We start from the raw sequence: 11,289 nt of genomic DNA on the forward strand, positions 1-11,289 counted from the left end.
CGAGGAGAAGCTCTACCTCTACCTCTCCGCAGCCGACGAGGCTGTCAGCGCTGTTCTTATCCGGGATGAGGGCACCCAAGTGCCAGTCTACTACGTCAGCCGAGCTCTCCGCGGGCCGGAGACTCGATACACTCAAGTGGAAAAACTGGTGCTGGGGCTAGTCCACGTAGCTCGGCGATTGAAGCCCTACTTCCTTGCTCATCCCATCTCCGTCAGGACCGACCAGCCCATTCGGCAAATATTGGTGCGACCCGAGGCTTCCGGTCGCCTTACCAAGTGGGCTGTCGAGTTGGGAGAATATGACCTGTCATATGAGCTCCGCACCGCCATAAAAGCTCAAGCCCTAGCTGATTTCCTGGCCGAGTTGACCTTCACGGAAGGTCCAGAGTCCACCTCCGCCAGTGTCGAGGTGTCCACCCCTTCCCCGTGGACGCTGTACGTAGACGGGTCCTCTAATGGGGATGGCAGCGGAGCTGGACTGCTCCTGGAAAGACCTCAGGGAGAAGTGTGCTCTTACGCCCTCCGCTTTGGCTTCCCAGCCACCAATAATGAAGCCGAGTACGAGGCCTTAATTGCTGGACTCCAGCTGGCCCGCAGGCTCGGCGCCCAGCAAATTCACGTCCGCAGTGACTCCCAACTCGTTGTACGCCAAGTTCTTGGTGAATACGAGGCCAAGGATGAGACCATGCAACGGTACCTCTCCAAAGTTCACCAACTCACCGCGTACTTCGAGTCTTTCGAAATCCAAAGAATACCCCGGTCCCAGAATAAGCGAGCCGACGCTTTATCCCGGCTGGCTTCCACATCATTCTCTGACCTCAACAAAACAGTCTTAGTGGAAGTCCTAAGTGAACCAGGATACGTGGAAGAGGTGGCCTGCCCCGTGCACTCTGAAGAAACCTGGATGACCCCGTTCATCCTTTTCTTGGGTCAAGGAGCCCTCCCCGAAGACCGAGCCGAGGCGAGAAAAATACAACGCAAGGCGGCTCGGTACGCTCTCCGCGATGGAGAGCTGTACAAACGCTCCTACCTCGGCCCATGGCTGAGGTGTGTCACTCCCGAGACAGGACGCCACGTCCTCCACGAGATCCACGAAGGCTTGTGTGGAGCTCATGTCGGCCACAGAATGCTAGCCAAGAAGGCTTTGCTTCTTGGATATTTCTGGCCCTCAGTTCGGCAAGACGCCCAGGACCTCGTTCTCGGCTGCCCTTCCTGCCAAGTCCACGCACCCGAGAATCACCAGCCCGCAAACTTCATGGTTCCCATCACTTCACCTTGGCCGTTTGAGCAATGGGGGACAGACATCATAGGTCCTTTCCCCAGAGCCGTCGGGGGTTATACCTTCCTGGTAACCGCTGTGGATTACTTCACCAAGTGGGTTGAGGCCGAGCCTCTGAGGACCATCACCGGGCTGGCAATTCAAAAATTCTTTTGGAAATGAATCGTCTGCCGCTTCGGCATACCTCAGGTCATCATCTCGGATAATGGAAGGCAATTTGCCGAGAACCCCTTTAAAACTTGGTGCACAAACCTTGGCATCAAACAACATTTCACTTCGGTAGGCCACCCCCAGGCCAACGGTCAAGCAGAAAACTTCAACCGAACTCTCTTGCATGGCCTCAAGACCCGACTACACCGAGCTGGAACATATTGGGTCGAGAACTCCCCAGTGTCCTGTGGTCTTATCGGACCACGCCGAGGTCAGCCACGCAAGAGACCCCCTTCTCTTTGACCTACGGAGCCGAGGCTATCATCCCTGCCGAGATCCTTACCCCCAGCCCTCGGCTGGCAGCCTATGCCGCCGAGGTGAACAACGAAGAGAGACAGCTGGATCTCGACCTCGTCGATGAACGAGGGACCTCGAACCGTCAAGCAACCATCGTGATAGCGTCCTACAAGAACACCCTGGCCCACTACTACAATGCCCGCATCAAGCATCGGCGATTCCTGCCAAGAGACTTGGTGCTTAGAAAAAACTCGGTCAGCCGAGCTGAACCGCAAGGGAAATTGGGCCCGAAATGGGAAGGCCCTTACCGAATTGTGGAATCTAGTCTAAGTGGGTATTGCAAATTGAGCTATCGAGATGGCTCTCTAGTGCCGAGGACTTGGAACGCCGAGAACCTCAGGCTGTATTATGCTTGAAAATTTTACTAAGTTATAACTTCAGCTGCTTTGTTATTTTTCAATATGATTGTGCCACACATCTGTTATTAAAAAATAAGGGGGACAAACAGGGGACGAAGCAAGCATGAAATTAAAAGAGCCGAACTGAGAAGCAAATATTTCATTTAACGAAGAGGAATTACAAAAAGAAGATAAGGACCGAGGTCAGGAGTACTGCTAAGCATCTCCCACCTCGGTTTTACATTTAGATCCCTATGAGCAAGGCCTCCACTTCGGCTCCCCCTTGGCCAGTTGCCTCCGCGGCTTCTCCCCCGCCGGGGTTAGTATCTTCTCCACCTCCTCCTTGCTCTTCGGCAGCCTCCTCGCCGATGTCACCCCCAGTGTCCTCTCCTCCATCCTCCTCGAACACTTCGTCGAGCTCGGACAGCCACTTGTTGAACTCGTCCTGGATCTCGGCCAAGTTTCTTCCAGCCTGAATACCATCGGCCATCCGATCGCACGGTTCCTTGGAGTCTTCGTTATAATTGGCACTATTCTTCAAAGACTCCAAGGTTTCGGAGGAGAGGTGAGCCGCGGCCTCATCAATAGCCGACGTGAAGCCAAGCATGAAGCTCGGCCTCGTCAGTTGGCCGAGATTCCTAAGGAAGGTCTCGGACCTCCGGAAATCCTCAACAGCCGAGGTCCTTGTACTCTCGAAGGCCTGCTCATGGGTCTTCTTCGCCTCCTCCGACCTCTTCTGCTCTTCCTCCAGAGCCGACCTCAGACTATTGGTAGTGGCCTCGGCCTCCTTCCCTTTAGCCTCGGCCTCTTGAAGCCGTCTCTGAAACTCGGACTTCTCGGACTCAGACACAACCAGCTTTTTCTTCAACTTGGCAATCTGATCTTGCAGTTTGCCGGTGTCCTGCTCCTCCAGCAACTCACAGTACCGATGTGCCATCTCGGCCACAAAGGCTGTGTTGGAGGCCGTGGTTACCATGACGCTTTGGAACATCTCGGCCGGAGTCAGCTTCCTTGTGAACCCCAAGTCTCTCGGCAAGGTGGACTGCATCACCAGGTCTTGTGCAACTCGAGGGTGGCTGCATCGGTCGTTGACCTTGAGCGACCAGTCCGGACACCAATGCTCGCCGGGGTGAGACTTATCTTTCCCAGAAAACACTGGGGGGCTTGGGTAACGGTTCCATAGTGAAGACGCCGTCACCGCGTTGACCGGAGACTTCAACTGTTTGCCTCGGCCATGTGGAGGTGGAAGTGCTGTGGTCACCCCTAATGGCACCCCTTCTGGCACCGAAGAGGTGGATCCTGTGGCCGCAGCAGCCGAGCTGCTCTGGGCTGCCGTGGTGGGGGTGGTCTTCTCTACCGAGGTCTTGGAAGACTGCCCTTGGGACTTCTTTTTGGGCGGAGGCGCCGAAGTCTCCCCCGAGTTCTTTCTCTTCGACCTCTTGGCCACCTCGGCCGAGTTCGATGTGATGATGTCGGACAGTTTAGTCACTGCACAAGAAACAAATATTATCATATGCCTTAGCCGAAGTGAAAGCAAAGCTATGAAAGAAATTTACAAGGTATCTTAAGTTTAGTGGACATGAAGGGAGTCTTGTCAGGACTGAGCAAAGCTCGGCTAATCCCCCCGTCAACTAGCACGGCATCGGGGTAGTCCAGACTGAATATCCGAAGTCCTGACCCCATCAACTTCTGGAAGGCCTCCTCATCGGCATCCCCTGCGGAGGGGTCGGCCTTCGCTTTAATTGGCCTCCACCAGAAACCCCTGGGGAAATCCACGGCCGAGACCAAAGACGAAGTCCCGCTTCCAGATTCTTTATTGAAGTGGGGGCGCCGATGACTAGCTTCGGGATGGTGTTGTTCCGTTGCAGATATAGAACCACCCCTTATCTGTCCCATGTGCCTTGAGAGTATAACATCGGCGGAAGAGGTCCACAGTCGGGGTCACTTCTTGATGTCGGCACAGCATCTCGAAGCCTACGAGAATGCGGACCGCGTTTGGGACGAGCTGAGTGATTCTTACGCCAAAGTGGCGGAGCACGTCCCGGAAGAACCTTGACGTCGGCATCCTCAGCCCGGCCTCCAACTGCTGAAGGTAGATGGCCACAGAGCCCATGGGGGGCACCTCGGCCGAATCGTTCGGCCCGGGCGATGTGATGAGATACCCCGGCCTGAAGGGATACTTCCTTATCACTTTTCTGACCCTGTCTCTTCCCATGCGGCTCCTAAACTGCGGCATCTTGCCGAAGTCTAGGTTGGCAGCATTTCTTGGGGCAACGGGCTCCAGCACCCCCTCGTCGTTGGGTATTGCAGTTCCGAGGTCGGTGTCGTATTCGACATCGGAACCGTCATCGCTCATCTCTGATGACTCTGACCCCGATGCTGTCCCAGCCACCTCTTCCTCGGCCGACCCCCCAACATCGGTAGGCGCCGACCCCGTAGAGCTGGATGAAGTTGCTTCTTCCGAAGTGTCCTGCACCTCCTCGGCCTGATAGCTCGGTTTCACAGTTTCTTTGTGGGTTTTAGCCGTTTTGGCCATATGTGAATGATGAGATGAAAGAAAAAATACTTACTGTTGACTATGAAATCTGACGAAGTGGATGACTTCGGCTGGGATCTCGGCTGTCAGGATTGATCTCGGCAACACTCGTAAATTTTGCAAGTCGCAGGCAAAGAAAGAAAGTGATGGGCCATGCGGTGAAAAGGACCCCCTATTTATAAGGGTTTGGGGGGAATCCGAAGAGGCGGCAAGAATGCGAAAAGACGGCCACGTTCGAATTCAAAACGCCGTGTCTCCCTCTCTCCTCATTAATGCCCCGTCCTTTCGACTGACACCCTCTGCACGAAACGTCCCACTACTTCACGACGCGACGGTTACCAGTGACCACGTCCTGTCAACTGACTCGACCACGTGTCTCGTCCCCGCATCTTCCGGAGCAGTTTCGGGACCCCGACTCTTTACGACTTCGGCACAATGAAGCCTCGGTACCTCCCTAGCTCGGAGTTCCCGAGGCTTGGGGGGCTTATTGAGGATGCTCACCTCGGCCACCCCGCATGTCCGAGGTGAACCCACCTCGTCCCTCATCGGAGCTCATCCGTGTCTTGGCCATATCCCCTAAGCTCGGCCGGATCCCTAGTCTACCGTGTTGGTGACCTCGGCACCTCCACCTCAGCTGCACGCTGATGATGTCAAGCCACCTGACATCACCCGGGACCAGTGCTTTATCTGAAAAGCACTGTCGCACTTAATGACTACTGCGTAAGACTCCTCGTCACCCTGCCCAGGCGGCTACAGCGTCAGAGTCAGACCGCCTGACAGAGAGCAGAGCCGTAATGGCAGGACATGGGTCCCACCGGCATAAGACCTCCATCCTGCCCTCCACTCTCGCTCTATAAATACCCCTCATGTACTCCTAACAAATAAGCATACTGTTCATTCGACAATACTACTGCTTTTCTCTCATTCTCATACTAACTTGATCGTCGGAGTGATCCCAGGGGAGAAGCCCCGCCATTCACTTCGGACACGAGGATACACCTCACTCATCTCAGAGGAGCCTGATTCTGGTCGGTTCAACTACCCACCAAAAATCACCTCTTCATGTACATAACATGGTACCTTGATGATGAGTCTATGAAACGTAATGAAAACCTGGAGGCCAATCCTTGTTGTTGTTAAAATTTGTCTTGCCGCATAAGGTTGCTGAAGTTCCAAAGCATCAGGAGTAGCGAAAAGCTTCAGTTGCAGAAACGTTCTTCGAAGATGCATGCAAAAATTTCCAAAACTTACATTTCAACCCCACAAGTTTCCCCTCATTCTACTATGGCCCATAAAATTGGAAAAGTTAATAATTTCTGCCCTTTTAAATGTTAATTTTTCTTTGGCATGTTTTTATGTGATTTTTGATAGATTATTGGTGAATTTTAGGATGAATTTTGAAGTTTAACAATTTTTGATAGATTTATAGTTTTTGATTTGGATCTTTGTAAAAATGGTTTAGATTTGGGTAATATTTTCTGTTTGGGATTTGGTGGGAGGATTTTGATTTATTATTGTTAATTTTAGCATTTGATTTTGGTAGGCTTCATCTTAAGCTATTAATTTTATTTTATTTTAATTGAGACTCTTAATATTTGTAATAATAATGATTTGACCCCTCAAACTTCTTTAACTCTTTCAATTGGGTCCTTGTTTGTTTTAATTTGTTGAATATGGGTTGTTTACTTTTATTTGAATGCTTTGATTGATTCAATTTCGTGTTTATTTCCATTTTTTGTGATTATTTGTTAATTAAAGTGATGCATTGACCTTTTTCTTTGTTTTGGAGGGTAAATAAGAAAAATTTCATTTCATTAGGTCACCAATTCAAGGGAGATATACTCTACTCCTTTATTTTGATTTCACTTGATCTTACATGCTCCTATGTGAAATTGCATTCTTTTTTTAATGTTTTTTATTTCATCTATTTATTTATTCATTTCATTTGTTTTAATTTTGTATATTTATTTTAATTTAATTTTTAGTTATTTGAGAGGCATTTAAATGCCAAATTGTAATAGTTAGATTATTATTTCATTTCATTTCATTCTTTCCCCTTTCTTATTGTAGTTAGGGCCCCCAAATGTAATAGTTAGATCTTTATTCGCTTTATTTGCTTTGTGTGTTTTGCATGCTTGTGTGTTTACGTGTGTTATTCGCTTTTTTAGGGTCTTGTATCTAGATATCATGCTTTTGTGCTATGTGTTTTATGTGATATTATGTGTTTACTTGCTTTCATTATGTTTTATATGATTTATTTGATTATAACAAATGTATGGCGTCACCACACTAGTCCAATGCTAGTTGTGGCCTTTTTTCCCATTTTCTCGCTAGTCCAACGCTAGTGGGAACTTATAGATATTGGGTTAGTCCAATGCTAGACCCTTAGGGGCCATCCACGCGCTAGATCATGTTTGTGTGACAATCATTACATTTTCATGCATATTTTCTAATTTTTTTAGGATTTTTTTATTTTGCATGACATTTCCCCATATGTATATCCCTTATCCCATATTTCCCCTATATATATTCCTTATCCCTATGTGTGAAACATGACATTAAACTTGCATTTCATTTAAGAAAATTAGAACTAGGTTAGATCATTTGCTTGATTAAATAGGAAAATTATCCCTCGAATATGGGATATGGACGAGTATGACTCTCTAGCCTTAGCACGCTCGTATTCCCTCTATCAAAGGAAAAATAGAAGTCATGAATGTTAGTTCCCCGCACCCATTATGATGCATTCCTTAGGTCTCGTATATTTGTATATTATAATTTTTCTATTTTTTAGTCTCATTGTTGCATATTCGTGACCTCTTCAAAGAATCATTTGTGGGCGTTGCAATTAATGCGATTTGCACCAATCAAGTTTTGAAGAGACATATTGACCCTTCCGATAATCATTAGGTTTAAGTTTGCATTCATATAGTAACATCTAAATGTGATAAGCTTTAGGGAATTAAAAAAAAAAATTGACTAAATCACGCAACTGACCTTGGCTAGGTTGAAAGGGTGCCTTGGATTTTATCCTTGCCTTCCCTTTCTTCAAATGTGACTCCCGACCCCTTTTCTCTTGATTTTTACAGATTTGGAGTCGTTTAAAAAGGGTTTCCTCTACTTTTTCTTTTAAAAAAATTCATTTTTAGGTGACTTGGTATACCTTAACTCAATACGCATTGGTCTGGAGCTCGGCGGTCTCGCGCAAAATTTCCTTCTTCACGTGGCGGCTTTTGTATCAATGGGTGCCTCTAGATCAGCACCTCCAGCGGAGGGGGGGTTGTGCTAGCTTCCTAGTGTTGTTGTTGTGGGACTGAGGTGGAGACAAGCTCCCACCTTTTTGTAACGGGACCGGTGGCAACTACAGTATGGCAGTTTTTTGATAATTGGTTTGGGATTCTAGGCACGGCAAATGGGGTAGCGGGTAAGTTGGCTTAATGGTTTTTCTCACATTGCTTGGTGCGGCCGAACCACATACGTGTCATTATCCCTCTCTTGGTCCTGTGGTTTATTTGGAGGGCGAGAAATCAGGCGCGATTTAAGGGTTTGCCTCTATCGGCGGCTCAAGTCATTTCTCAAGTCTGCAACTTCACTGATCAAATGTGTATGGGACAACTCTTACAGCCGCAATGTTTCAAGGGTGATACGGATTGCGTATGGGCAAAGCGTATCCTGGGGAAAGGGAGGCGGCCTCAACCTCAGGTGGTCACCTGGGTTAGGCCTCCTCGAGCTTCTACAAATTGAACACAGACGTGAGTGTCTCATCCACGGGTGCCTCTGGTGGAGGGATTCTCCGGTCAGCCAGGAGAGACCTGATTTTTGCTTTCCACAAGAAATTAGGGAATCAAGATGTTCTCACGGTGGAGGCTCTGGCTTTGCTGGAAGGCTTGCTGCTTTGTTAACAACAAAACCTTCGAAATTGTGAGGCGGAGGTGGATTCCAGTGTGTTGGTTAGATTGGTTTCGTCTGATGCTTCCTCCCGTTGGCCCTTGGGTAACTTTATTCGGCAGATTAAAGCAGTGGTAACGGCCTTGGGAGCGGCGGTGGCCCATATCTTTCGCGACGCCAACTCTGTGGCCGACGCGATGGCCTCTTTGAATCTTCCGTCAGATGTTGTTTTCTCTTCTGAGACGTCTCTGCCGCATAGGGCCTGTTTGGCCCTTCACTTAGACAGGCTCCAAGTTCCTTATGTCCGGTTCCGCCAAGTGCGGTAGCAGTAGTTCGGTCGAGGTAGCTCCCGCTGTCTTCCCACACTCATTGTATCACCCTTTTCAGTTTCCTCTTAATGAATAAAGAATAACATTGCCTAAAAAAAAAAGAGGTTTTTCTCTACTTTTTCTTTTAAAAAAATTCTTTTTTAGATGATTTGCTACACCTTAATTCAATACCAAGTGGCGACTCCTATTTTTTATTAAAAATCCTTTTTAAACTATTATTTTTGGGTCAAAATCGTCGCACTTTAAATTTCATTTAGGCCCATTTCTTTATTTACTTTCTAAAATCCAAAACTCATTTTTCAAATCAAAATTAATTAAAATTCATTTCTTTATTTATTTTCTAATCAAAAATCATTTTCACTCAAAAATCAATCAAGAATTCATTTTTATAAACCTGTAATCGTAATTTTTATTTTTCAAAAAAAAAAAAAAAGGGGCGCGATACATATAAAGCTCAAAACCACAACCTTGACTTCAATCCCATGTTTCTACCCTAGATCCCAACAACCTCAAGCAAAATTGCATATGCAGATTCTTGAGAAGATGAGAAGCCAAATATGCTAAAGTTTTTAGCCTAAAAATGACCACATCAAAATCCATCATTTTTTACCCAAAAAAACCATAAGTTTCTCTAGCCAAACAAGAATTCATTCTTCATTTAAACAAAAGAAAAGGGGTAGATGAAGTAACCTGAATGTCTCCTAAAGGTTGCAAAAGTAAGAAATCAGACTTGGAGGGTGAGTGAAGGCGGTTCTTCTTTTCATTGAAGAAACCAAGAGCTTCAAGAATTGAGAAGGGGCCAAGTTGAAGCACAATTTTGAAGGGATTTTAATGATTATCAGTGAAAGACTTCAATATAAAATTGTTCCTCTATGTCCCTAGAAAATGCAAAAAGAAGAATCACCCCAAACGGATCTATAACAGAGGAGAAAAATAAATTTGAACAGGGCTGGTCAGAAAATTTTCTTCGGACACCAGGGTTGATTTTCTAAAAAGTTTGATGTTGAATTTGGTGGTCTTATAGCTATTTTCTCATGAAACTTTAAACATAAAGTTTTATCTTCGATAGCTATAAAGTATACTGAAAGAAAGAAGAGATCAAAAAGAAGCAAAATGAAGGATAAAAGTGGGTCTCAACAGGGCTGGTCGACTTTCTGTAGAAAATTCTCTTCTTTTTGTTGCTTTTTTTCTCTCTCCCCACCCTAGATCTTGTGTAGCTACTTTTCTCACTTGTTCCCTCCCTCTCTAGAAACCCTAAGACCTGCATTTGTTATGCATTTATGTGAAACAAAAATTCTATAACCTAGAATGAAGGGTTGGTATGAAAATGGGTGATGTGCTCCATTCTCCTGTCTTTGATCAATTGTTGTTAGGTGTTAGAGAATAAAATTTGGGATGTGACGAGTTGCATTTGTACCGACCAAGCCTTGGGGAGATTGAAAGGATGAAAAATCTTGCAAAAAAGGCCAACTCCCACAGCTTTATACTGCTTCTTTGTTGCTGCAAAATTGGTAAAAATGAAGCGCGTGCGTGTGAAGAGCTAAAAAAAAAATTTTTTTTTTTTGGAGGAAAGAATTGGGTCAATAGGCCTTTCTACTGTTAGGCCTTTGTTTTTCTTTTGCATGGGCTTTCGCCTGGGTTTTTGTTGTGTTCTTGCATGGGTTTTGGGTAGGGCTGCAAACGAGTCGAGTCGAGTCGAGTTTTGAGCTAATCGAACCGAGTCTCGACTAAATTTTACCAAGCTCGAGCTCGACGAGCCGGCAATTTTCAAGCTCGAGCTCGACTCGAATCAAGTGGAGCGGAGCTCAAGTCGAGCTCGAACTCGAGCTCGAGCTCAAAAATAATAAAAAATAATTATTTTATTTTTTAAAAAATAAATAAAATAATATTTTTTCTTAATAAATAATAAAATATTAAGAATATATACGTAATTTTACTATGAAAATAAAAAATAAAAAAATATATATAATATACGTAATTTTATTATTAAATAAAAATAAAAAAATATATATATATACTCAAGCTCGCGAGCCGACTCGCGAGCTAACGAGCTTAATATTCTGAGCTCGAGTTCGAGCTCGAGAGCTCGACTCGAGCCGGCTCGAGCTCGACTCGAGCCGCTCGCTAGCGGCTCGCGAGCGGCTCGATTCGTTTGCAGCCCTAGTTTTGGGTAGATTTGTTGTAGGCTTTGTGGTTGGCTTTGGGTTTTCTTTTATTGGGTTTGAAACACAAGAAAAATCTTTACCAAAAACTCCAATTTTGAATATGTATTTTCTTTTCCTACAAAACAAAATTAAAATATTTACTTGAGCAATTTATATAAAAATAAAAATAAAAATAATAGACTTCAAAATTAGAAAAAATTTTTGGTATCTACAGGATAGTAGATTCAAAAAAAAACTAAATGAATGA

At 45.8% G+C, this 11,289-nt stretch overlaps 1 protein-coding gene across 1 annotated transcript in view; it reads left to right on the plus strand.

Moving 5' to 3' along the window:
• LOC113780353 overlaps positions 1 to 1,441 on the plus strand; it is a 5,393-nt gene extending 3,952 nt beyond the window's left edge. Inside the window, exon 3 of the mRNA XM_027326161.1 lies at positions 5 to 1,441. Coding sequence (XP_027181962.1) covers positions 5 to 1,441 — 1,437 coding nt within the window. The remainder of the gene's footprint in view (positions 1 to 4) is intronic.
• The last annotated feature ends 9,848 nt before the right edge of the window (positions 1,442 to 11,289 follow it).

This window comes from Coffea eugenioides, chromosome 8, assembly GCF_003713205.1.
Source record: "Coffea eugenioides isolate CCC68of chromosome 8, Ceug_1.0, whole genome shotgun sequence".
Classification (NCBI taxonomy): Eukaryota; Viridiplantae; Streptophyta; class Magnoliopsida; order Gentianales; family Rubiaceae; genus Coffea; species Coffea eugenioides.